The 27,866-nt window shown below is 37.4% G+C and overlaps 1 protein-coding gene across 5 annotated transcripts in view; it reads left to right on the top strand.

Annotated features, from left to right (window-relative positions):
* ELOVL7 (ELOVL fatty acid elongase 7) overlaps positions 1 to 26,917 on the top strand; it is a 43,430-nt gene extending 16,513 nt beyond the window's left edge. For 4 of the 5 annotated variants that reach the window (XM_034440945.3, XM_034440946.3, XM_087885711.1 and 1 more), the window contains exons 2-8: positions 7,649 to 7,779; positions 9,103 to 9,293; positions 10,008 to 10,088; positions 10,686 to 10,742; positions 12,346 to 12,451; positions 22,995 to 23,131; positions 26,231 to 26,917. In XM_034440945.3, the coding sequence (XP_034296836.2) occupies positions 7,710 to 7,779; positions 9,103 to 9,293; positions 10,008 to 10,088; positions 10,686 to 10,742; positions 12,346 to 12,451; positions 22,995 to 23,131; positions 26,231 to 26,440 (852 nt within the window). In that variant the 5' untranslated portion in view covers positions 7,649 to 7,709 and the 3' untranslated portion in view covers positions 26,441 to 26,917. The remainder of the gene's footprint in view (positions 1 to 7,648; positions 7,780 to 9,102; positions 9,294 to 10,007; positions 10,089 to 10,685; positions 10,743 to 12,345; positions 12,452 to 22,994; positions 23,132 to 26,230) is intronic. The other variant, XM_087885712.1, reaches the window with a different exon arrangement.
* The last annotated feature ends 949 nt before the right edge of the window (positions 26,918 to 27,866 follow it).

The raw sequence follows: 27,866 nt of genomic DNA, 5'->3' as shown, positions 1-27,866 counted from the left end.
TTTATCCAGTTTTTTCCCAACCTGGATGTCCCTAAATCATCTCTCTCTCTCTCTCTCCCTCCCTCCCCCTCTTTCTCCCTCCCTCCCCCCTCCCTCCTCCCCCTTTTGTTTTTATCCACACAGCAAAGATGGGATGAAATATGTATTAAGATATTATGAGTTTGGTACTTGTGTCAGTCATTGGAACCCATATATATGCAGAATTGTATATTGATATCACCCCATTTGTGGAGTTATTCTTGCTATAGATACAGGTAGTCCACAACTTAAACAGTCCATTTAGTGACTGTTTGAAGTTACAATGGCACTGAAAAAAGTGATTTATGACCGTTTTTCATACTTACAACCATTGCAGCATCCCCATGGGCACATGGTCAAAATTCAGATGATTGACGTTTGACTCATATTTATGATGGTTGCAGTGTCCCAGGTTCATAGGATCACCTTTTGTGACTTTCTGACATGCAAAGTCAATGTGGAAACCAGAGTTACTTAACAGCCATGATACTAACTTAACAGCTGCAGTGATTCAGCTAACAAATGTGGCAACAAAGGTCATAAAATGAGATAAAACTCACTTAACAAATGTCTCACTTAGCAACAGAAATTTTGGGCTCAGTTGTGGTCATAATTGGAGGACTACCTGTACTGTTCTTTGTAAAAAGCAAATATAATTCTATAGAAAACATGAATTCTTGTTGTTAACTCCTGGTCTTAATTAAGTGTGATCGTGTGTCTGTGTACATAACAAGGCACCTGACAAAATTAAGGCGAAAGGATGAAACTGTTTGAGCTTAAACAATTGTTCCAACTTCATAAGGAATTGTTCCAGCTCTAATGGATATCGGCTAATGCTATTCCAACAACTCCAAATACGCTTTAAGTTAAGAATCCTTCTAGAATGATTATATTTCCAGTAACACTGAAATAGCTGTTTTGAATTTCAAACAGAACGTTTCAAAACTTGAAATGTTTCAAACTTAAAACACCTCAGCATGGAAATACAAAAATGTAAGGTGAAACCTATACAATAAGATCATCAGCAAATCAGTAGCAACACATCCTAAAAAAGAATCAAATGTCTAGGTAAGAATGTGAAACTTGGGTATTATGCTTATCCCTTCCTAGCCAGCCATATAAACTCAGTTCAGGTGTTTAACTCCAGAATGCAATTGCTCAATAAATTTCTTACATTTGCTTACACAATGATCAAGGATAAAGAGAAACACCACATCTTATGCCGTCTTATTCTCCTGGGTTTGGTGTTAAACATCTGAAGTATTTTTTAAAGGAATGTTCCATTCTGGAACTTGCTAGTGGGGTTTTGTTAGATAGAAAGAAACATAGGAAACAATTTAAAAGATGAATTTTTCCATAGCAGTGTTAGATTTTACCTATCTTGTGAGCAGGGTGGATTTGATTTAAATCGAATTGATTTAAATCACAATTTAAATCATGATTTAAATCACTAGTAAAAAGGCTTGATTTAAATCAACTCGATTTAAATCATAATTTTTAAAGAGCAACTGTCATCTCGGCTACTCCTTTGACCTACTGTTGACTCACCGATAGTCCCAGTGTTGCAGAATATACAGCCTCATGCTACATAACTAAGCTCCATTTCATGCTGAATAAACTAAATTATTTATGTATCTTAAATAGAAAACTATCTTACGATAGATTTTTACCCCAAAAGTTTTTTATTAAAATAAATTCGATAAAAATCAAAAAAATCCGATTGAAATAAAAAAAATATGATTTTTTTGATTTTTTAAAAAAAAAATCATTGATTTTTATCCACCCTGCTTGTGAGCTATTTTGTGTTTTCCACAGAAGGCGCATGAGACTATATTAATATCTTGCATTTCTTTGTCTCTTTAGTTATTATACAAAAGTATATTTTCTGCAAAGGGTTTCATTTTCTGTGTCCTTTATGAAAAAGTACCTTTTAACTGAAATATATACTTTTACTTGTTTAGGAAAAAGATAAGGAAGGGAAGCACCAGCAAATTGTACTCCTATCTCAGCATTTCTATGGAATTTTTGAAGTAAGCCTATAATTTGGAGATTTGGAGACAATACAGAATTTATACTAATACCTGGATTAGTTTCTTGTGAAGAATAGTTTAAATGTTGGGTTTTTCTATTTCAACATAACGAAAAGTTCCATAGAACCTGTTGAGATCCATTTTTATTCCTTGTTCAACTAAATTATCTCAAATTGTTAAGAGAATTAAATTGGGGAGGTGCAGGTGAGGAGAAATTAAAACCTTACTGTAACTTTCTGGAAAATTCTTTTCTAACAAAGAAAAAAACCGATTTCTGATTATATATTTTTTTAGTTACTCCAAAATTGTGCTTTCATGCATGCATAACACTGCGTTATTGCAACCTTGCAGCTATGTATACAATCTTATGTTTTAGATGTGGGAGCAACAACCCCATAACAACAACCCCATAACTCAGGGGTGTCAAACTCAATTTCATTGAGGGCCACATCAGGGTTGTGTTTGACCTTGAAGGGAGCATGGCCAGGGGGCGTTGCCAGCTCGATGTCACTTGTGTCGGAGGTGCCTGTGGTGGCCTGAGCACTCTGCCAGCGAAAACGGGCTCCCGAGCTCCATTTTCAGCTACGACGCCCTCCTGCAATTCTCTGCCAGCGAAAATGGAGCTTTGTTTTATTTGGAAAAGTGTTATAGAGCTTGGAGGCCCATTTTCACTGGCAAAGGCACCGCAGGCCGATCCTTCACTGTTTCCAGGGCAACCCCGTGGGCCAGATCTAAGCACCCCATGGGCCTGATCCGGCCCCCAGGCCTTGAGTTTGACAACTCAAGCAGAGTATTACAGCTTATGAAAATAAGTTTCTAGTAAGAATCCAATAGAAGACCCATTCAGCTGATAAACAGATCTCTGTGCATCTTGTTTATAATCATTTGCCTATGTAAATGGTTGTTCCTTGAAAGATCATGGTGCTGTTTTTGAGCATTAAAGTACTGTCCACTGCCTACACACCCTGAACTCTTTGAGGGTATGATGCAATCTAAACAAGGAGAACTGCTTATTTAATTTCTCTTAAAATTCCACATGATTCTTAAGCAAAGCAAAACTTTCTGACTTGAACAACAAGTTTCTGAGTTGAACAAAATACTTTACACATTCTGAAGTGTTGTATATATTCTAATAATAATAGCATACTGCTTGCAGAAAGTAATGCTATTATGTAAAGAATCATTTGCTCCCCATTTTTGGAAGATTGTTTAACAAATGAATTTCTTTATGTGCCATCATTAATATTCTAATATACTCACTAACATACTTTCTGAAAGTAAAGTAGATAAACACCAAGATGTGGACAAGGCAGTCTAAAGATTTTGCCCTGAATTTATGTCTGAAACCTAGCCTACTGGATGCTTCTGTAAATTGAGGATAAGATTGGCCTACAGAGAGCACTACTGTACATATCACTACTGTGCAGGGGTGAAATTCTCCCGGTTCGGACCGGATCACCCGATCTGGTAGCGATGGAGGCGGGTGGTTCGGAGAACCGGTAGCAAAAATCCCTGCCTCCGCCCCCCCCGCCCAGCTGAGCCGCATAATCATCAGAGGCTTTTTTTTTTACTTTTAAAAGCATTTTTTCTACAATCTCTTTGGCCGAAAAAATGCCTTTAAAAGTAAAAAAAAAAGCTGATGATCGTGTGGCTCAGCTGGGATCGTCAAAGGCTTTTAAAAGAAAAAAAGCCTCTGCTGATCAGGCAACTCAGCTTGGATCGTCAGAGGCATTTAAAAGAAAAAAAAACCTTTTTTTCTTTTAAATGTCTCTGACGATCCAAGCTGAGTTGCCTGATCGTCAGAGGCATTTAAAAGAAAAAAAACCATTTTTTCTTTTAAAAGCCTCTGACGATCCAAGCTGAGTTGCCTGATCAGAGGCATTTAAAAGGAAAAAAGCCTCTGCTGATCAGGCAACTCAGCTGGGATCGTCAGAGCCTTTTGAAAGCATTTTTTTACAACCTCTTCGCCGAAGAGGTTGTAGAAAAAATGGTTTTAAAAATAAAAAAAAAAAATGGCCATGCCCACCCAGTCACATTACCCTCCCCACCAAGCCACGCCCACAGAACCGGTAGTAACAAATTTTAGATTTCACCACTGCTATTGTGATAGTAATCTGTACAGAGAGTGTGGGTTGTTTGTGTGTGTGCTTTCAAGTCAATGTTGACTCCTAGCACTACCTGGACAAACTCCTGCAATTTTCTTTCTCAAGAAAGATTTCTCAAACATGATTTGCCAATTGCCATTCCTAGGCGTGAGAGAAAGAGAATGATCCAAGGTCATCCAGCTGGCTTCATATCTAAGCCAGGTCTGGAACTCACAGTCTCCAGTTTCTAGCCTAGTGCCTTAGCCATTACATTAAATAGGCTCCTAGAGAGTACTACTAGCTTTAAATTTTATTTTTATTTTTATTTTTTAAATTTGATTTATATGCTGCTCTTCTCCGGAGACTCAGGGCGGCTTACAATGCGTTAAGCAATAGCCTTCATACTTTTGTATATTTATACAAAGTCAGCTTATTGCCCCCACAAATTGGGTCCTCAATTTACCCACCTTAAAAAGGATGGAAGGCTGAGTCGACCTTGAGCCTGGTAAGAATTGAACTCGCAGTAATTGCAGGCAGCTGGATGTTAAATGCTGCTTTAGGATTAGCCTCCTATGCCACTCAGGCTTCTGAGTAGTACTCAACGAGTAGTAGAGAAATCTTCTAGAAGAAGCTAGGATTGGTCACAATTCATGGAAATGAAGATTTCCACTATGTTTATATTAATCTGATATCTGTCTGGCATAAGTGCATAACTACATTTATATGCTAAATGTAAGATGTTAAATATTAAAGTTGTCTGGACATAGGTGTTCAGCTAGAGGGGCTCTGGCAGTTAAGTATCTTGAGGTGATAAAGACATAGTGATCAGTAGAGTGTGGCCAATGCTTTTGAAAGACTGTCATGCAAGATTTGGTCCATCACCGTTGTCCCAACACTTTATTAAGGTTGCAGAAGAATGTCCCATTGAAGATGAGATCTTTGGAGGGCTTGCCTTGATGACCCACATGATAAAGTGGTGAGTGTTGGTGTTGATTTGGACACTTTCCAAACTGCATTAACTTCACTTGGATCAAGGAGTTAGCAGAAACCTGATTTGTATGTATTCCTGGGCATACAGAGACAGTAGAGGTTTGTGGAAAATTACTGATGATTTGATGATTTAAAAATGATTGGAGTGCACAAGAACAAAGGTTGAATTTTGGACCAGGCTACTCAGCAAAGAATCAGCGGTGGTGGCCTGTCAAGGAGCCTGGATTTTAAAGGCCTGGAGACAGGGAAAGTGCATTAAGGGAATCTGGTGACCTCAGGCAGGTCTATCATCAAAATAACTCCAAGTGTGAGTGGAACTGGAATAGCTGGGTGAGAGAGAAAATTTATTCGTTTTAGATATTGCCGAACTCCAGACTGACTCTGGGCAGCATACAAACAAGGTAGCTGTCAAGTTTCGAGGTCGTCTCGAATAAAATGCATTTCAAACAAAATATTTGAAGAAAAAACTATTTATTGAGCACGACATCCTAACCTGACTCCAAATGAAGCCAACACTGACTTCCACCCCAAAGCCCTCCCTTTCCGTTCCCCACTCCCCTGCACTCATCTTCCAAGTCATTCTACCCCTAATCTACTCCAGCTCAAAGGAATTCTCCCCTCCCATCTCATCTCCTAGGGGACATTATCTCCAGGAGGGAAAATAAGTAGGTGAAAAGTCAGCCGTCCCTTTCCAAACGCCTTCGCTTCTCCTTCTTATGTCAGCACTAGATGCAGGTTGAAGTGCTGACAGCAGCAGAATGAAAATAGAATATAGGAGTTATTACATAAAAAAATAAGAACCAGCTAGCCACACCCACGTATAATGTGACAGGGAATCCAAAGCTGGGGGAGAATCACTGATGAGGGGACTATAGGTGCATACACTAATTAATATGATTACTGGGTGTTTGTGGAAGTTGGAAAATACTTAGCGATATTTGATTGAGTTGGGACATCACTAAATTGCTGGTTTCCAGTGGGGCTGAGTGAGGCCCTATAATAATAGCCAGAAGACTTGTCAGGCTTAAAAGTGTTGGTTGATCCTTATCACTACAATCAAATTTAATACCGTATTTTATACTTACACTTCTTCTTATTGACTTCCAGTGCTGCTTTTAACCTATACAGCCCAATACGGTTTAGCACTGAGGTAGCTGCAAGATTATTTTCTTCAGTTAGAATCAGTCAGTCCAATTTGAGTATCCCAGAAGAAACAGCTGCTAGTCCATGGTTTATGTATGGGAAACATGCTGAGGTTTGCAACTATTGTCATGTTATAGATGTACCTTTCTTATAGAAAAGATTCTTTCTAGAAATTAGTCTTGTCCCTGTTTTTTTTAGTTTTCTGTAAATTATGAAATTATTTTGGAGAGAACGTGCCATTGGGTTGTGAGTTTTAATTATTTGTTACAGTAGTGCTGATTTTAGTTTATCGTTGATGCTTTAGTGAGCATTATGATATTGCTGCATTTTTTTTTTGGGAACTGTGAACTACTGAAAGGCCAAATGATTGCAGTAGAATATACAATGAATGAGTTGAAACACATACACTGCCTTATTAGGAGGGCATGTACACTGAATGGCAATTGTATAGCAAGTTATGTGGACTGAGACAGAAGAGCGACCTGCTGGCAAATAATGAAAAATCTTTAATTCTTGGAGAATTGTTTTTCCAATAGTGGTGGTTTAAGTAAAAGTATAAAGTATGGTATTTCAAAAGGTTTACGAATGAAAGGAGCAAGTTTCTTGTTCCTTATCATAGCAATATGAAAACTTAGCATTTACTAAATTGCAAATGTACCTAAATATGACAAGTGTTAACTTGGACACATGTTTATGCATTATTGCGTTAGTGCTATTGTCTTTTAATATATATTAATACTATAATATTTAATATTGTATCAGTATAATATATTATAGATTGCATAGTTAAGTAGGATTGAGATGGTTTATCAATTTCATGCTGTAAATAAACATACTACGGGAGTTTTCAATTTTAATCACAGTTATGTTCCTGAGCAAAATAGATTTTTTAAAAACTGTTTAATGTAAAAAATATATATAAGAATATAAGAAATATATTCTCAAATATAAGAAAAACAGTGTTTAAATTTTCATAACCTTGTTGCCCAACTTCTTCATAACTTCAGCAGAGAAAAATGGAAAAATCAAGTTTGATGAACAGAGAAATGGTTTTCAGTGTATTGTGGTTGTAGAATTCTAAATAGCACTATTGATAGTATTATTTGAATATTCAAATTGTTCTTTGCTTTAGTTACAGTCATGAAGTTGATCTTCATTTTGGTTCTGGTCACTAGTTAAGGCTTATTTTTGGAAATGTTTCGTAGAGTTGTGTTTCTAAGAGCATAAGGACAGAACATAATGTGACTACATTACTTATATGGGGAAAACAGTATTAAGCAAATAATCAGAAAACAGTATTAAGCAAATATTGTAAATGCATAACAATCATCTACTTGGTTTTCTAAATTCTGAAAAGACTACCACTCCTTTTTTTTCTTACAGATTTCATAACATACACTATCCTATTTGCCTTCAGGAAGAATCCTGAATCCTACGTACCTCTATGAAAATGGCATTTAACAATTTGACTTCGAAGGCTGTACTTATTTATGATGAGTGGCTTAAAGATGCTGGTATGTCCTGTTCTTGATAATGTTCCCTTAATTGTGTAATGTATCTCATTACAATTTAAGCATATAACAAGTTATGCATAAATAATGCTTCAATATATTTTTATGGAAACATGAAGACTGAGAGTAGTTAAACTTAGTTCTTCATAAATTTCTTCATTCTTAGTATATTCTTTGCATATAGTGTAATTTTTAAAAAGATGCTACTTCAGCATATTTTAACATATTTTAACATTGTTTTTGAGAAGAGGAGATGGAAATTATATATCTTTAAAATATTCTAGTTAAGAGTTGTGCTAGTGCATTAAGCTGAAAACGTAAGAATGATTAATGTAAAGATGATAAAAGGATCTAACTGGCATGTTATAGTGATAGCATTTAGACTTATATACCTCCCTATAATGCTTTACAGCACTCTCTGGTGGTTTACAGAGTCAACAATCGGGGTCCTCATTTTACTGACCTCAGAAGGATAGTTTTCAACATGTCCAGTATTGCTCTTTTTTACTCTTAAATTCATTTTTTCTCTGGCTGGCCATCTTTTATATCAAAGAAAATTATCAGAAGATTTTCAACAACTGATGAAAATTTGTGGTCTGTCATTTGGCATGATATAAATGGAGAGATAAAAGTCATGTTTTATTTGAGTATCATCCCAGATCTATTAAACAGAAGTGAAATTATCTGCAATTTAACTTTTGGTAACCTATGCTAGAACACCTCAAAAATTGACAACATAAATGAATCAGTTTTTCCAATAAAAGAGAATACACGTACCTTAGAGTTGAACTATGGAGTTCTTAATGTGCTGATAATGTTATCTAGTTGGGTAGTGAAATGTCTGCAAGCATACTCCAAGATCAAAGACCATCATGAACTCTATGAATTAATTTTTGTATTGAAAACTATTGATTAGGCAGCGATAAACTTTTACCTAGATCTTAAAGGTCTACATGAGGTAGCAAATATTAATAGAATAATAATTAATTAATTAATAGAATACATTTATGTGGGAGGAAAAGTATTTAACCACTGTTTCTTCTAGCTATAAATCTGATGAACATAGGTAGTTTGTACATTCATATAAATAATTTAATAATGTTACCAGTTATGGTTTTATCTTTGGCTAAACGAGAAGCCTTTGTGTAATGTATGTGTGAAGCTTTTATATAAAGCAAACAAGAAGTGCAAGATAAAAAAAACCTCTGCTCTTGAACAGGTAAACAGCCTGTTCAATGTAGGCAATCATTTAGGTTAAAGAATATGCTGGTTATTTAAGTCAAAAATCTAAAAATATTAAAATACATTTTAATATCTCTTTTCCAGATCCACGAGTTGATGGCTACCCACTCATGTCTTCACCTTTCCCACAAACATTTATTATTGCAACTTATATATATTTTGTCACTAATCTAGGACCAAAGTTCATGGAGAACAGAAAGCCTTTTGATCTGAGGCAAATAATGTTTTTTTATAACTTTGGCATAGTTGCTCTTTCAATCTATATGACATATGAGGTAAGTAGAAGATTGCTAATTTGTTCTAATAGAGATGTACAAAGGATTCCCCTGAAATATTAATGATTTTGTGATGTGAAGAGAAATGTAACTTAGGTATACAGAAATACTTTTGAAATCAAAGCCTACATTTTAGTTTCTCAGTATGGTGTGAACTGCTATGCATAATCTCCGTGAGATATGATCAGGAGTATTGCCTACTCTTTCTTCTACCACAGTCCTATAATGGGTGTTGTAGATAGGTCTGGGTATAACAATCTGGGGACTACTCCAAAAAGAAAGAAGGGAGTGGAACAAATTTTTTTTAAATTTAATTTCTACCTGAATAAAAAATATAATTAAATGCAATTTATAGGATTGTAATCCAGTCATATATTTAATTATTTCTGTCTTGATCACATTAAAGTAATAATGCTATACAAACTCTGGAATACCCATTGCTTATAAAGACTGTAAGCAAGCTTGGGTCTTTGATATTTTAGGCCAACCTTTGGGAAAAAATATTATGGGACATAACTTAAATAAAATTCTCCTTGATTCAAATTACATATGTCCCCTGGTAGTTCCAAAGGTGTTTTTTCAAAAGGCAACTGGACTTTGCTTTCCCTTGAAGACATTTTGCTTTTCATCCATGCCTCTTACTGTAATTATTTATGCAATCCAATGACTTGTAAAAACTAAATATTACATTAAATTCTTTTCTTCTACTTCTAGTTCCTCATGTCTGGCTGGGCCACAGGCTACACATTTCGCTGTGATATAGTTGACTATTCCAGGACACCTATGGCTCTCAGGGTGAGTATTGTAACGATACTATTGTAGTGGGTTTCAATTTCGGCAGCTACTGGTTTGCTCATGGGTGCGCCAGGGCGTGCAACACTTCTATGCATGCGCAGAGATGTCCGGCCGGATGGACTGAGCTCCCACTGTCGTCGCTACCCCAGATCAAACTGGGGTTCACCCCGGATCAAACTGATCCGGGGCGAACCGGTAGCAACCCACCACTGATTGTAATCCAAATTAGGGATGTTTCTGGTCTTTCTTACTGTATTGCTTATCCAAAAGTGTTCCAAGAGACTGAGTTTGTAAAACTGAACAACAGGCCATGAAATAGGACCAGACCAGTTAGAAGTCTATTCAAATTTAATATAAAGCAAGAGATGACTTTTGTTTAGCCAGAAAGGTTGGAGACCGTTGTTTTAGAGGCTTCACTGGATTCTACTTACTTCTGCCTCAGGAATAATCATATAGGGATATTTCAATTTTCCTACAAAAGTGTCGAATGTCATTTAATACAGTTTAACACTGTATGTATAAAATATTCATCATGCTTAATAAAATAGAGAATTTTCATACAATATTGAATTTACTCAATGTTTTTGCTGTTTATAGATGGTTCGTGCCTGCTGGTTGTATTATTTTTCCAAATTCATTGAGTTGCTAGACACTGTGAGTATGATTATATAGTTTAATAAATATATTCTGGTCTGTGTACATAATAAAAGACTGATTAATAAACAATATCGTATATTTCAGGCATTTCTTTGTATATTGAATGTTTGTCATCATTGGAAGAAATGTTAGACTGATTCTACTGAATGGGTGAAAACCTTTTGGATATTATAGACTAATTGGGATGGAAAATCAGGCAGCTTAGTTTCTCACTTTCCCTCTCTCACTGAGAACGACTATGTCAAGTTTTGCTCATTACTTATAATAATGATGCTGTGCTTTACCAATATGTATACATTTATTTGATAGAAAGTTCAGTCCAGTCTTCAAACTTAGCTCTTCAGATATCCTTGGACTGCAAGTTCCAGAATTGCAAATTATGCTGGCTGCGATTTCTGGGAGCTGCATTCTTAATACCTCTAAAAGTGCTCTGAATATAAATTGTAAATTTATCCAAGGCTTGTATAGAATATTAGAGTGGGGAAGAAACAAATTGTACAATCAAAGTTGGTGTGTGAATCCTGAAAAGAAACCCAAAAAGTTAACAGAATAATTTCTGAAATAGAACATAAAATTTGTAGAAACTATACATTGAAAAATATTTCAATCATTGACAGAGCATAACCTGAAAGAAACTGTATAGAACGATCATATGAAAAGTCAATCTCTTTAGTAAAACACAAAAGGATAAAATTTGAACTGTTCTCTCTCTCCCTCCCTCCCTCCCTCTCTCTCTGCATTCTGTCTAGGTGGTCTGAAATTTTACTTGGCTTTGATGCTCTTTCACTCCATTCTTGAAGGGAAAACTTATTACCAGCCTATTGTAGGCCTTGGGGTTTCCTAAAGAAAGAATACAATATAAAAGAGAGATCCAAAGACTTCTAGAAGATCCACTGGCTGTGTGTTAATGCGAAACAATATTTCCAATTTTGATTTCCCAATCCAGTTATCCAGCCTTATAAAGTTGTTTTGAACTAGAGTTCTGTATCATAGATTTATGATTCACATGCACTATTCAGGCACTTTTAGGTGGGTCCGTGACTCTATTGTAGAGCATATGACTTACATAAGGGACAGAGAATATACTCTGTATAGTTCAGCATGTAAATGGCCACAATTCCCAGTAGCACAAGCCTCTATGGCTGATTGGGGGGAATTCTAGATACTGTAGATCAACAAAGTTGTAGGTTTTTAATAGCTAGTGCTGGGAATGACTTCTGCCAGAGATCCTAGGGAATTATGAGGAAGAGACAGTACTTGTTAGAGCAGGGGTGTCAAACTCGCAGCCCTCGGTCCAGATGCATCATGCTGGCACTGGCCAGGCCCACCCCTGGTTTAGTGAAGGGGGAAAAAGTTGTGATACGTCACGTGATGACGACGTGGCAATGTGAGTTTGACACCCCTGTGTTAGAGGGACCAGTAGCCTGAGTTGGTGTAAATCAACTTCTTTTATTTTGAACCAATTACTTTTATTTTTGCAGGTATGCTAACGTTTATAATTTATTTTCATCTGTAAAATGTAAATCAGATAATGAACTTTTAAATGTGCTGTACTGACCTTTGTAGTCACACTGCTCATTTTAAATATGATTCATTTCAGATCTTCTTTGTTCTTCGAAAAAAGAATGCCCAGGTGACATTCTTACATGTCTTTCATCATTCAATCATGCCATGGACTTGGTGGTTTGGAGTCAAATTTGCTGCAGGTAATCAAAACTTCAGATTTCAAGTTGAAGGTTGCCTTTAAATAAAGACAGAGTTTTGCGGGGTGGGAGGAGTTGTGTCAATACTTGGCCAAATCATAACACTAGATATTCCATTTTTTTTTTTTTTTGGTGCATTTGATCTCTAAGTAGTTTACTTAGCTGTTGAAAAAAACTGTCTTTTTCTTCTAGTTTGTATCAAGTTATTTTATTTTATTTATTTTTTATTTTTATTAAATTTGTATACCGCCCTTCTGCTGGACTCAGGGCGGTGCACAGCCAAAATAATAAACATCCCAATATAAAATTTAAAATTTGTTAAAAGAATTACACACTTTGGCCCAAAATTTTAAACATCCCAACTAAAACCTATAGACAATTAAAATCTAACATCTCAAAAGGGGGGGGGGTTACGCCAGCCCTGCTTGGTGGAAAAGGAAAGTTTTTAGGGCATAGCGAAAAGCCTGGAGATCTGGTATCATGCATATCTCTGGGGGCAAATCATTCCAGAGGGCAGGAGCTGCCACAGAGAAGGCCCTCCCCCTGGGGGTTGCCAGCCGACATTGCCTGGCTGACGGCACCCTGAGAAGTCCCTCTCTGTGGGAGCGTAGTGGCTGGTGGGAGGCTATCGGCGGCAGAAGGTGGTCCCGCAAATTCCCATGCCCTATGCTATGGAGTGCTTTAAAGGTGGTAACCAACACCTTGAAGCGCACCCGGAAGACCACCGGGAGCCAATGCAGCTCACGCAGGAGAGGCGTCACATGGGAGCGCCCCCTTGCTCCCATAATCCCCCGCGCGGCCACATTCTGCACCAGTTGGAGCCTCCGGGTGCTCCTCAAGGGGAGCCCCATGTAGAGAGCATTGTAGTAGTCCAGGCGGGAAGTGACGAGTGCCTGAGTGACTGTGCGTAAGGAGTCCCGATCCAGAAAGGGACGCAACTGGCGAATCAGGTGAACCTGATAAAAAGCCCCCCTGGCCACAGCCGTCACATGCTCTTCTAAAGACAGCCATGCATCCAGGAGGACACCCAAGTTGCGAGCCCTCTCTGTGGGGGCCAATAACTCGCCCCCAATAGCCAGCGATGGCACCAGCTGGCTATATCGGGATGCCGGAAGCCACAGCCACTCAGTTTTGGAAGAGTTGAGTTGAAGCCTGTTACTCCCCATCCAGATCCGCACAGCCTCCAGGCACCGGGACATTACTTCAGGTGTAATTATTCAGGTGCAACATCTATTGTGAGCCAAATCAGAGCATCAACAAAACCACAATTAAGCTGAAATTTATAAATCCTTGAAGTTCTTAATAGTGTTCTAGCAAAAAGAATGAGAAGAAGACAGGGAGCAGATCGAGAAAAGCAAAAACTGTATGTCAAACAGCATAAAAACTGTTTGAAATGTGCTCCCCCCCACTCTTAAACTCATGTGCAAACAAGGTGAACATATTGTAATGATAATGAATAGTTGAGAAAATATTCTTAATGATACTTCTGCTTTCGCTTTTGAGGAAAGAGCTTGTTTGAAAGAAAAAGTGAAACAAAGAATGACTATCTCTTCATATAGAACTGGAAGAGGGCAATTCTGTTATCTTACTAGAGAGTCTATGAAAAAATAAGGGAACGAGTCCTCCAGCTAGAAATCTCCTTGAGCTTCCTTCCTGTCCTTCCTTCCTTCCCACTCTTTGATTCTGGCATTGTGGGGAAGGAAGGGAAAAAAGAGAGCAAAAATTAGGCAAGTCAGAAAAGATAATGTTTATGTCTGCCTTCTTCCTTATGGATTTTTATAGTGAATAAGGAGGGGAGATTGGGTCTCTATGATGCAAACACCAACCACTACCTATGGAGCAGTCCTGCAATGTTCCCTCGCCAAGGAGGCAGAATAGTATTATGACCCTATAGATTTCTAAGTCATTATTTTTGAATTAGCAAAACAAATAATGATGTTCATGCAAGGGAATGAGAAAGATTATTATTGGCTGCATAATAATCAGCTCGCCTCAACTCATACTCTGTCTTTCCTTCAAAATAAATATCAAGTTTATCCTTCCTTATCAAAGCATATACTGTAGCTGTTCATATGTTTTGATAACCAGTATGGAAAAGTTTTGATTTGTAAATTTTTGTGATTGGGTTTATCTCACTCAGTAAGCTGCTATTTAGCTATGGTTTATTAAATAAATCATAGTTGAGGCCAGTGGTGGAATTCAATTTTTTTTACTGCTGGTTCTGTGGGGGTGGCTTGATGGGAGTGATGTGGCTTGGTGGGCGTGGCAGGAGAAGGATAGTGCAAAATCTCCATTCCCTCCCCACTGCTGGGGGAAGGATAGTGCAAAATCTCCATTCCCTCCCCACTCCTGGGGGAAGGATATTGCAAAATCTCCATTCCCTCCCCACTCCTGGGGGAAGGATATTGCAAAATCTCCATTCCCACCCCACTCTGGGGCCAGCCAGAAGTGGTATTTGCCAGTTCTCCGAACTACTCAAAATTTTCACTACCAGTTCCCCAGAACCTGTCAGAGCCTGCTGAATTTCACCCTTGGTTTAGGCTTAACACAATATGAGACATCCACATTATGATACACAATTTCCTAGGGAAGAAAGCTTAATGGAAGAAGATCAAATTTGTGCAATAAAACTGAAATCTCAAGAGTCCTAGGAAATGAGTTTCCTTTGAAACATACTATATGAAATCAACACCTGCCTTAACTTTAGAAAGCGTTAGGCTGAACTAATCTGCCTAAATAAATAACTGATTGTGGTCAGTTAACAGCATTAAATTTAGAGAAGGCTGAGATGAGGGAGAAATTGCTTTAGTTTCTCATTCCTTACCTTGATTGTGATCTAAAACTGGTTGAATATAAGTTACCTGAGGCTTTATTTATGTTGCAGTGTAAGGAAATTTAGTAGCATAGATTTTTATCAGGAAAGGAATATAATGCATTATCTTTTTTATACTAGGCAGTTTGAAGAGAGATAAAATTAACTCTCTAATCACATAGTAATAGTATTGCTTCACAGAAAGAGTAGTGGAAACTTGAAACCAACTTCCAGCGCTGGTAGTGGGTCAGTAACTAAGTTTAAATATTCTTGGGATAAAGACTAGTCTATCATCTAACTATTTTTTTTAAAAAAAATAGGATAAAATAAAACATAATAAAATTTAAAATAAAAATAAATAACAGTTAATTGATTAAACATAAAACAGAACAAAAACTCAAAGGGCAGATTCGATGGACCATTGGGGCTTTTTCTGCCTTCAGTTTTTTATATTTTTCTGTTTTAACATGATCAAAAATGCAGTTTATGAATGCATGTAGCGTAAATTCAAAGTCTGGGGGAAGATGGATTTTTAGCAGTATGAATCCTCTAAAACAGATGCCAATAGCTCATAAATATTTATGGATCTTAGTTAGTTAGCATGCCAACAAAGTACTAAATGCCAAAACAAATAGAACGGATGTGTGTGTATTGGGTTTCCATTAGGTGTGTTCTATAAATTCTGCCTCTGTCAGATCTAATAATTAAATATCTAAATGAGAGTTGATTATGCCCATATTTGATAATGGACAAAGTTCAGCCATGGAACAGTAGTTGGCACTGTGGCAGCTCAAGGAGGAAAAAAAATAGTTCTTAGACTATGCACATTACAGATGTTTATTTCCACATATTTGTTTGGATCCTAGAATATCGTGTGAATTTAGCTGTTTATAGTTTATTCAACAAACTATATTTAAGCCAACATGAGATGTCTGAATCAAACATACATCAATAAAAATAATTATTTCATTTTTACATGTTAGTACTGTGAATCCACATTGTTACTCTCTTATAATGAATAAGCGATGCATTAAACTTAATCTGGGAAAAGCTACAGTATAGTATCCCAAAGGTGTTTTTTCAAAAAACAACTGGACATTGTTTTTCCTTGAAGACATTTCACTTCTCATCCCTTCTTCTTCAGTTCAGAACTGAAGAAACCTCTTGGATCAGAAGCGAAGGTCTTCAAGGAAAAACAATGTCCACTTAGCTTTGGAAAAAACACCTTTGGGACAACCAAATTAGATGTCTTTAATACCAGATTTCTAGAGGTGCAGTTGAAGATGGGATCAAAATCTGTATTGAAATGGCTAGGATTGTTTTAATTCAGTGCACTGCTCTTTAAAGCCCACTCATACATTTTCTGGACTTACAGAAGGAGCTTTCCTTTCTCCAGTTTTTTTCATGAAAGATGAATTGGGCTTCCCAAAGGTGCTTTTTCAAGAGGGAACTGGACTTTCTGATTTTTCTTTGAAGACCTTTTGGTTCTCATCCAAGAAGCTTCTTCAGCTCTGAAGAAAAATCACCTTTGGGACAACCATGACCTGGATAACTGAAAATCTCCATAGATATAAATTGGGTTTATTGAGAGAGATTAACTGGCCCAACTTCACTCAGTGAGTTTTCATTGCAAATTTGGACTTGAAGCTGTTTCCTTATTATATTTTAGTCCAGTAATTTAATCACTATACTGTGGTATAGCATATTACAAAGTATGGCAAAAAAAACCCAAAACCCATTGAATTTGTAAATTATTTGTAACATATGACACAAAGGAAGCATTCAACAATGCCTGTTTGTTTTATTTATTTGACATAGATCATAAAATTAGATGGGACCTTAGAGATAATCTAGGCCATCTCTTTGCCCAATGCAAGATTCACTAGCTCTGATGACCCTCCAAGTTCTGTTTGAAGTGAAGTACTTTGCTTTATGTGGCAGTTTGTTTCACTGACTTACAGACCAAACAGTCAGAAAATTCCTCTTGGCATATGGGTCCTCATTTTACCCACCTCGGAAGGATGGAAGGCTGAGTCAACCTTGAGCCTGGTGGGATTCGATCTGCCAAACTGCTGGCAGCCGGTGATCAGTAGCCTGCAGTACTGCACTCTGAACCACTGCGGCTCATATAACCTTGTCTACTTCCTTGTAGCTTTAACCCACTGGGTCTGGTCCTTGTGGTAATGTATAATAAGTTTACTCCCTTTTCTAAATGACTGTCCTTCAGGTATTTAAAGACTGCTATCATATCTTCCCTCAGTTGTCTTTCCTCTCCTCAGATCTTTTAACTGTTCCTCATTTGGCATAGCTTCCAGGCCATTCATCATTTTGATAACTCTCCTATGAACTTGCTCCACCTTGTCTTTTTAACTTTGATGCTCAGAATTGTGCCACGTGGAATCTGACAAGAGTGGAGTAGATTTTAATATTTATTTCCTGTCACCTGAATTCTGTGAACTTGTTAATATAGCCCAAGATAGAAATTGCCTTTTCACTTGCTGAATCACATTGCTAGCTCATGTTTCACATAGATTCCCAGATACTGGTAGGGTTGCTGCTAGTTGATTGTTTTTAAAGGTCCTATGCACTTTTTTTTCTAGTGGTCTTAAATTCTTGTTCTAACCAGAAATTGTTAAGCAGTAAAAGAGTCTGCCTAGAACAGTGGAAAATTCCTCTTTGCTGGAGGTTTTCAAACAGGCTGGTTGGTTATCTACCTAGGGTGATTAAACTGAATCGTGTACTGTATGGGGGGTTGGACTAGATGACCTAGAACAAGGGTGTCAAATTTGCAGCCCACAGGCCGGATGCGGCACACGCTGGCCATACGCATCCCCGGTTTAGTGGAGAGGAAAAAAGTCACAATACTTCTCAGGATGCTAGGACATTGTGAGTTTGACACTCTTGACCTAGAAGGTCCCTTCCAACTTATATATTCTAGAATTCTATGAAGCCAAGGCCTCCCCCAATACTTATGCCTTTTATTATATCCATTTCTCCCCATTAAATTCTAATCATTTTAGTTCACAGCTGAAGTCTTATCTAAAATATTTTGCATTTCTTCTCTCCCCCCTTCCCTGCTTTGTATTATCTGCAGACTTGATAAGTCTCCCCTTATCTCTCCTCCATGACATTGATCAACATATTGAACAGCACAGGGCCCAGGGACATTTCACTTGATACTTCCTTGCAAACTGAAGTGAAGCCTTTAATGAGCGCTCACGCAGCCAATTGTGAGTGCTTCTAGTAGTTTTACCATTCTAGCCCCTATTTTAACATTTTACCAAGGAGAACCATGGGACTTTGATGAAGGCTTTGCAACATGGCTACATCTTTTCCCTGATTTACTAAGCTAGAAACTTATGTGAAACAAGGTCAGCTTCACAGCCTTGCAGGAGATATTGACCCTTATGGAAGTTGGGGGCACCACCAGTGGTGGGATTCTACCGGTTTGAGTGAACCGTTAGCTCCGACTTTCAGCCGTGAGTCAACCGGTTCTCTCTTTCAAGTGGGCCCGCCCGTCCGCCCGTGTTATACTTACCTATATTTCTATTTCCACAGCCCAGCTGATCGGGGCGGAGAGTGAATTGCCGTTCCTCAGCTGTTTTCCTTGCTCTCAGTTCAACTTTCTTCAAATTGCGCACATGCGCAGGGACCCGGTTGTTAAACCAGTAGGATCCCACCCCTGGGCACCACTAAGGCCCATGTATGATGTTCCTCAAGCAGAGACAGGGCTTTCACCTTGCAGGCTCCCTGCTCACCCTGGGCAGGCAATTCTGTAGGACATGGGCTTCCAAGTTCTGAGTCACATATGAGCATAAAATTAATTACCAGCACTCTGAATTATGCCTGGAAAAGAACCGAGGACTAATGTAGCTCCTGGAGGATGAGTGCACATGGAGAAAGTTAGGGATATGTGCACCAAATTCTTTTTTCTTTAGGTAGAATTCATCCTAAACTGCTAAAGGCAGTATACTCTGATGCACATTAGAAAAAACTGTCCAGGTGAGATTTGAAAATTGTGAATAAGCAAGATTGCATTCTGCATTAAGAACAATACAGGTGGTCCTTGACTTATAACCAAATTTGAGCCCAAAATGTCTGTTCCTAAGTGAGACATTTGTTAAGTGAGTTTTACCCCATTTTACCACTTTTCTTCTCACAGTTGTTAAGTGAATCACTGCAGGTGTTAAGTCAGTAACATGGTTGTTAAGTGAATCTAACAATCTTTCCCATTGACCTTGCTTTTCAGAAGGTTGCAAAAGGAGATTACATGACCCCAGGAAACTGCAACTCTCATAAATATTGAGTCAGTTGCCAAGTGCCTGAAATTTGATCCCATGATCATGGGGATGCTGCAATGGTCGTAAATGTGAAAAATGGTGATACGCCATTTTTCAGTGCCGTTGTAACTTTGAATGGTCACTAAATGAACTGTTGTAGTCAAGGATTACCTGCAATTAATTTATGGAAAAGGAACAAAAATAAAGCAAGTAGGGTGGTATTCTATTGCTCTCCTGTGGAGGGAGATCCGGCCAAAACATATTGGCAACAACAACGTGGGCAGCTTTGGTGAACAACAGTCCTTTTCATCATATTACTATGCACAATCTGAAACAGATGACAAAAATTAGTTAAAATGTGTGCCATAAGAAGTCTGTTAATGTTTCAGATACCATAACTGGTGATTGGTTTTTTTAGCAATAGAACATTGAAAAATATTCCTTTGACACTAATACATTTAAAATAATTGTTCATGAGCTAGAATGTTGTGGTAAGTTGTTGCTGCAACAGATTTAAATAGTGGTTTATCATCAGAGTTTAGAGATTAGAGGAAAATAAATAACTTGCTGAACAAGGTCCGTGCAAATTCTTTAGGCACTGTTGCTTAACCCTGCTCCAGTTTTAACTTGCTGTAGATTCTGCTATAGCTTCCGGTTTATTACCTAGACTTGATGGATTATCTAATTAAAAGCTGCACAAAAAGCATTCCATGCAGTTTCCACTGCTGCAGATTGAGTATAATTGATGTGGACTTTTCAGGACCAAACAGCAGCATTAGACATTTTGAAAAAATTTTCAACAGCCATTCTTCAGGCATAATCATATAAAACACATCCAGCCCTAATCACCAATTCCAAACTTTGGTGTTCTCGCAGTCTTGATGAAACCTAATTAATAATCCCTGCTCCATTACAATAATGGTAACCAGATGCCAGTTCTCCATAACTTAAGAAGTTACTTTATCCTGGATTCAAAGACGTTCAACAATTGCTTACTAAAAAAACAAAAAACCCTTGAAGTAGCTTCATAATTAAAGTCCAAATGAAGTGAATGAAACATGCCAAGATTTAGATGTTGTAGTTCTCTTGTAGAGATGAAATAAGAAGTAGTGATTAATTAGAATCTTCCTAGGGATGCATGATAGAGTGAAAGGAAAATTGATAAAAATATAAAGAAGTTTACTATAGCTGACTGAAAATCAGCCAAAGCAGAAATGGAGAACAGTGATGTAAAAATAGGATAGAGGTAGTGGAAGAGGAAGAGACTGAGTAGAAAAACAAGTAAGCCTAAATCTATTCCTAACACTGTGCCAGATTTTTTTTAAGCAACTCATGTATTGTCATTTAAAAATGGCAAGTGCTCAGAAACCTGCAAAACTTGTCCATTATTGTATCTGAAGGTGTGCAAGATATGCTAATCAGCTGCAATTATTTAAATATACAACCTGCACAATCTGGGATTTGGGATTTGAATGCTGATGTGGAGAAAATAGAGGAGGAAGTTGTGTTGCATATATTTGCTACCTTGAGTTATTTATAAAAATAAGATAGATACTCTTATTGTCATTTTTTAAAGGCAGGATATAAATAAATAAATTACAAAATGATGCATGTTACTGTTTTTCCACACACAGTTTACTATTTGTATTACTATTATACTAAAACGACACGGTGGCTCAGTGGCTAAGATGCTGAGCTTGTTGATCAAAAGATCGACAATTCAGCGGTTTGAATCCCTAGTGCCGCATAACAGGGAGAGCTCCTGTTACTTGTCCCAGTTTCTAGCAGTTCGAAAGCACATAAAAAAATGCAAGTAGAAAAATAGGGACCTTTGGTGGGAAGGTAACAGTGTTCCGTGTGCCTTTGCCGGCCACATGACCATGGAGACGTTTTTGGATAGCACTGGCTCTTCGGCTTTGAAACGGATGAGCACCGCCCCCTAGAGTCGGGAACGACTAGCACATATGTGCGAGGGGAACCTTTATCTTTACTATTATACTATTTATGAGATATTATACTGTTTACTATTTTTGTGTGAAGATAACGACCAGGATAAAGCTTGGGAAATCTGAATTCAAATTCCCATTCTGTCATGAATTTCTCAAGAAATTCATTAGAAAGTTAGAAAACTTTAGAAAGTTTTTCAACCTCATGGCCTTAAGGCTTTGAAGAGGACCAGAAGGGAATGGGTTTTTTAAAAATCTGCATACCTTCTCATACCTTCTCTTAATGCTGGGAAAGATTGAGGGCAAAAGAAGAATGGGATGACAGAGAATGAGGTGGCTGGATGGAGTCACTGAAGCAGTTGGCATGAGCTTAAATGGGCTCCGGAGGATGGTAGAGGACAGGAAGGCCTGGAGAAACACTGTACATGGAGTCGCGATGGGTCGGACATGACTTCGCAACTAACAACAACCACCACCTTCTCACAGCTTCTGGTGTACATGCACTTTTTTGTGTTATTTTTCTATTGATGTTAAAGGCCTTGTGAGCAGGAGTATATAGAAAAACTCCAAAATATAGAAAGAAGTATTGAAGCATTGTCTTATCAGTTAAATTTACTCCTTTGAACGCAAAAAACTTGTTCTGTTTTATTCTTATGCTAAAACCCTGAGAACCTCTTAGGTTTTGAACACCACAACTAAAAATACCCTTTACTTGAATCCACTCCTGGTTACTCCCAGCTTTCTTCACTTCATTAGGTGAATGCAAGTTATTTTGCTACTAAATAAATAAGAGAGTCCGATCAGGCTAATATAGGGGCTGTCCAGCATGGATAATTATTGCTTTTGTGAAGTTCCTTCTTAAATTTTCCTTCTCCTCTTTAGCATTATTATAAAGTGAGTTTGTTTACAAATGATGGCAGTGTTGGTACAAATTGATCATCCATCTATTCATTTTAACCATTCAACCTCTAACCATGTACCCTCCAAATGCATGGAACTATAATTCCCAGAATTCCTAATCAGTATCTATCTATATAATCACTAGGAGATGAAAACAGCTTGATGGCACATAATTCACCATGTTGAGTGCAAATCCTGTGTGTTGTGTTTGGGCTTCATCTGGAGGGCACCACTTTGGGAAGTCTGCACTGTAGCATTGCATGTAGCTTTTTGCCATACAGAAATTTTCTTCTAAATGGCATCCACCCATTGCACCATGTAGACTAGCTTTATATTAAATGCTAGGATAAAATGTGTTTAGTTAGTTTGCAACTCAAAATGATATATGAACCCAGGCAGCTATGGTAATTCAATAAATTGTGGGTTACTAGTTAGCCAATCATAAACACAACTTTAGTAGAAACCTATGAAAACAGGATTAAAATACATTGTTGGATGCTTATTATTTCTGTGTTTGTCTGATATGCCTCAACTATGACATGCTTTGGACTGATAATAAAAATTTGATGATTACATGACAGAGACATATCTTGCCTCCCTTTCTACAGGAGGTTTAGGAACATTTCACGGTTTGCTCAACTGTATGGTTCATGTGATTATGTACACCTACTATGGACTTTGTACGCTGGGGCCAACATTCCATAAGCACTTGTGGTGGAAAAAATATATGACAACTATACAACTGGTAAGTAACTGCGAAAAGAGGTACAGAAAAAAATAGGCTTAGATTTGAATGATTTATACTTACAAAAGATGAACAGGCGCAATATTTATTTTTATTTTTATTTTATTTTAAATTTCTATACCGCCCTTCTCCGAGGACTCAGGGCGGTGTACAGCCAAAATTAAAAAAACATGCAGTAGAAATATTAGAAACAGTTAAAAACAAATATATAAATTTGGCCCAATTAAAACTCACTACCAATTAAAACATTTAAAATTTCTTCTTAAACCAGCCCAGCTTGCTTAAAAAAATGGGTTTTAAGGGCACGACGGAAGGCGCTGAGGTCTTGGATTCTCCTTATCTCTGGGGGCAGCTGATTCCAGAGGGTAGATGCCCCCACAGAGAAGGCCCTCCCCCTGGGGGCCACCAGCCTGCACTGTTTGGCTGATGGCACCCCGAGCAGGCTCTCTCTGTAGGAGCGCACGGGTCGATGGGAGGTCGTTGGTAGCAGCAGGCGGTCTCGAAGATAGCTAGGCCCTATGCCATGGAGCGCTTTAAAGGTGATAACCAACACCTTGAAGCGTACCCGGAAGACCACCGGGAGCCAGTGCAGCTCGCGCAGGAGCGGTGTTACATGGGAGCGCAATGCTGCTCCCGTCATTACCCACGCTGCTGCATTCTGGACTATACAGTTGTGAGCTAGGTTGCTTCCATACAGCCTGAGTTTTCTCAAAAAGACGAGTGTAAGATTATCTGTATTAACAGATGTTATTTATTTGTGATTCTGGGTATCTAACAAAGATTAATAACAGAATATAAAAAAATGATACAATAAAGCAATGAAATAAAACATGCTGGGGAAAGGCGTAAGAGTCATATAATTACAGTAGCGTCATATACCATCATGGGGTAGAACAGAGTGAAAAACCAAATCTTTAGAGCTTTCTTAAAGGCTGTTAGAGTCAGAACCATCAAAATTTTAGGAGAGGGATACTGATCCATGTTATTTTAATTTTTATTGTTACATCTGAGTCCTGATATTTCACACCCAAGTGCTTTACGCAGGATGTAGTTTATCATTTGGCTGATTGCCTGAGCAGATGGGAGCACGTTGCCAGCCTTGCTGGATTCCATAGCTAAGCGGGTGAAGCCTAGTTTGGAATGGGGCAGTTTGTGAATGTTATAAAATGGGTGGATGGATGGGCTCTCCAGGGAAGAAGAAACATAAGGAAATTGGGGAAAAAAATCCTGTGAAATACAATGTTTCACATTAGGATCATGATTTATGCACTAAGTCTCCAAAACTTTATTACCCTTGAAGGAGAAATGCATATTTTTTTCTGACAATGTATCCAATGTAAAGCATATTTCCCTTTGTTAATATAGTATGTGAATCAACAATACATTAATCTTCTCTGAAGTTCCTATATGGAAGATCCTTTTGTATAGCCCTTTGGTTATTCATAAGGTGAACCTCTTTTCATATATTAATCATTGTTATTATAAATCCATCCTGGTAAACTTGAATCTTTTAATACATTTTAAAATATTTCCATAAATATTATTTATTTTAATTATTCCTATAAATAATATGTAAAAGAATATTATTTATCTCAGTCAATTATTGTTCCTATCAAGACTATTCTTTAAAAATATTTTGAATTCAGTTATCTTTCAAAGAAAAAATTGCTAGAAAGAAATGTAAGTCTAGACAATTGATGTAATCCCTACCATATGAAATAGTTTTAATAGAGAAACGAGGAAAAGAATAACCATTATTTATAAATGTTGGTTAGATATGAAAAAACACTGCCATGGTAATTTATGCCTTCTGCATAAGGGTATCAATACTGCAAATAAAACAAATTACACAAAAAGGTTAGACGTGATCCAAAAAATTCCATTGAAGTTTTACTATGTTCCTAAGAATCTTTTCATCTTTACTACAAAGAAAAGGTTGCTTTACTTTAAACAAAACTATTTTTAAAGATAGTGTATTACAGAGCTGTGGTGGCGCAGTGGTTAGAATGCAATACTGCAGGCTAACTCGCTCAATCCAGGAGTTCAATTTTGAGTGGCTCAAGGTTGACTCAGCCTTCCATCCTTCTGAGGTCGGTAAAATGAGGACCCAGATTGTTGGGGGCAATAGGCTGATTCTGTAAACCGCTTAGAGAGGGTTGTACAGCACTGTGAAGCAGTATTATTTATTATTTATTGGATTTATTATATAAGTCTAAGTGCTGTTGCTATTACAAACAAGCATGGAGAACATTTCCTTTCTACTGAGTTATCTACAATATTGGAAGCTGTGGACAGAACTGAAGCAAGCAGTTTTGGACCAGACTCCAAAACGTGTAAGAACAGGACAGTTTGTGGTAGTGGTGGAAAGCCAAAAGCGGGATGAGTGAAGATGTGCCCCTCTGATGCAAATTGATGAGGCTTTAGTCTCATCTAATCACCACTTTGGCTTGTTGCCCCATCCCACAAATGCTCCAGGTGAGACTACCTGTTCTCTTGTTGGCATTTCCTCTTCCTGATGCCCTCTTCTCTCCAATTGTTGGTCTGTACAAAGGGACAGAAACTATTTATCACAGCTCTAAAATGATTTTGTGTACATGTGTCCTGAAATGTAATAGCAGGCCTTACAGAATTATTTGGATTGCAATTTCCTTCTTAGCTCTGTCTTAATTATTCTCTGCTTGATTTAAAAGTAATATCTTTTTAATAATATATTTATTAAATTCCAAAAACAAACATTAAAATACAAGCTAACGTAAAAGGAAAAAGAGAAGTTAAAAAGTAACGAAAAATATGAATTCAATATATAACAAAAATGACCTCCAACTTTTAAAGCAGAGATAATATAACAAACCTAAGTTTAAATGAATAATACTAATATTTAAAATAACTGAACATAATAATCAGCATTCTAAAAAATCAATATTCATAATATATTCTCTTAACTTTAATCTAACTTGCAAAAAATTGTCAAATACGAATAACCATGTATCAAAATCCATTTCTTTAGACAGTTCATATCTAGTTTTCAGGTCCTAGATCAAAAAGTAAAATTTCTTCTCCTCTTGTAAGAAATCTAAACGAAGCAATTATTTTTTCCAGGTGCAGTTCATTTTGGTGACAATGCATATAGGACAAATCTACACCATGGATAATTGTCAGTATCAGTATCCGATTTTCATGTTCATCATTGGGCTCTACGGATCTTTGTTTTTAATCTTGTTTCTACATTTTTGGTATAATGCTTATACTAAGGGTCAGCGGCTCCCAAAACATTTGCAAAATGGCGTTAGCAGAAACAAAAATGAATGAAGGGCTCAGTGACCAAACAAGATCTTCAACGTGCAGTACTTGACAATCAAGAGACTTCAGCACACAGCACACTGGATGTTTTGTATATGGTTTTCCAGGACAAGAAAATATATTTTATTATAAATTATTTGGAATTTAAATTTATGTGAGGAGAAATAAAAACTACCTAGTACATTCTGCAACTTTCAGCAATAAAGTACATATTGTGAAAATATATGTATTAAACAACAATTTAGCAGCACTCTTAAATGCTTATGTACCTTCATTATACAAATGAAGTGTGTTTGATAAGTATGCAACAATACTTTGAGCACTGATAGGATACATTCATTTTAACTGGGTCACAACTTCTTTAGGGTGCTTTTAACTGAAATGGAAAAGTTTCATGGATGATAGGGGCATAAACCTCACTGTTTATATATCAACTTTTGTTTTATACAAACTGTACTACTGTATATTAAAAACTATGATTCATAAGTCTTCAACTCTTTGAATTTTTTTAAGGTATCTTAGGGTTTTAATAATGGGATGGTTTGGAGGAAACATTCACACCGCATGAATTTGTAAAACAATGCATTTATTGCTTGCTAAAATACTGTCATGTTTTAAAGTAAAGGCCACCTTCTTCTGGAATCAGGTCAAAGCTTATTAAGATGGAGTGTTTGTTAACAGACTGTCAGGACCATAGCAAAAGCCCAATAATCGTCCCTGGAAAAAGCTATCAGCAGTTTAATGGATCTTAAGTGAAAGGAGAATTTTTTTAGTGGATCTAAAATTCAGATTTACATTTACACCAGCTCTTTGCCTAAATTCCAGTCTTTCCACTGCTTGACCCAAAAGCCCTGAACCACAAGGACAAATCCCAAAATAAGCAAACAGGATTTGAGACACTATCTGAAACTTAATGCCCGTTGTAATCACTCGATCTAGAACAGGGTTCACCAACCTTTCAGACCTCAGGGACCATTAAATTCATCATTTTAAATCCCGTGGACCATTAATATGATATTTTTAAAAAGATAAGTAGTATTAAGTGCAATATAAAAAATGCAAATAATTTTTTCTATGGACCACCAACATTTTCTCACGGACCACCAGTTGGTGACCACTGATCTAGAAGACTCAGTGGTTTAGGGAAAAGCTGATGGGGACACACTCATGAAGCAGAAAACCCAAGAAGCTCCCACGTATATTAACCCATGATGGTGCAAACCAGGTTAAGAGAGGCTTAACGCGTGTCACAAGGCTTCCTCCATTCTTGGCTATAGCCTTTGTGCCAACTGCGTGGGGCAATTTAAGAGAGGTCAATCCTTGCACCACCCATATAAAATGAGAAGGGATGGGAATCTTTCCAAATTCCGCGATGACGCAGTATCGATTTTTAGCAAGAGGCCACCGAAGCAGGTGCGAACAACGTCACCTGCTC

This window comes from Pantherophis guttatus, chromosome 2 (genome assembly GCF_059756535.1).
Source record: "Pantherophis guttatus breed Tessera chromosome 2, ASM5975653v1, whole genome shotgun sequence".
In the NCBI taxonomy this organism is placed as follows: domain Eukaryota; kingdom Metazoa; phylum Chordata; class Lepidosauria; order Squamata; family Colubridae; genus Pantherophis; species Pantherophis guttatus.
This window is presented reverse-complemented; position numbering and strand designations above follow the sequence as displayed.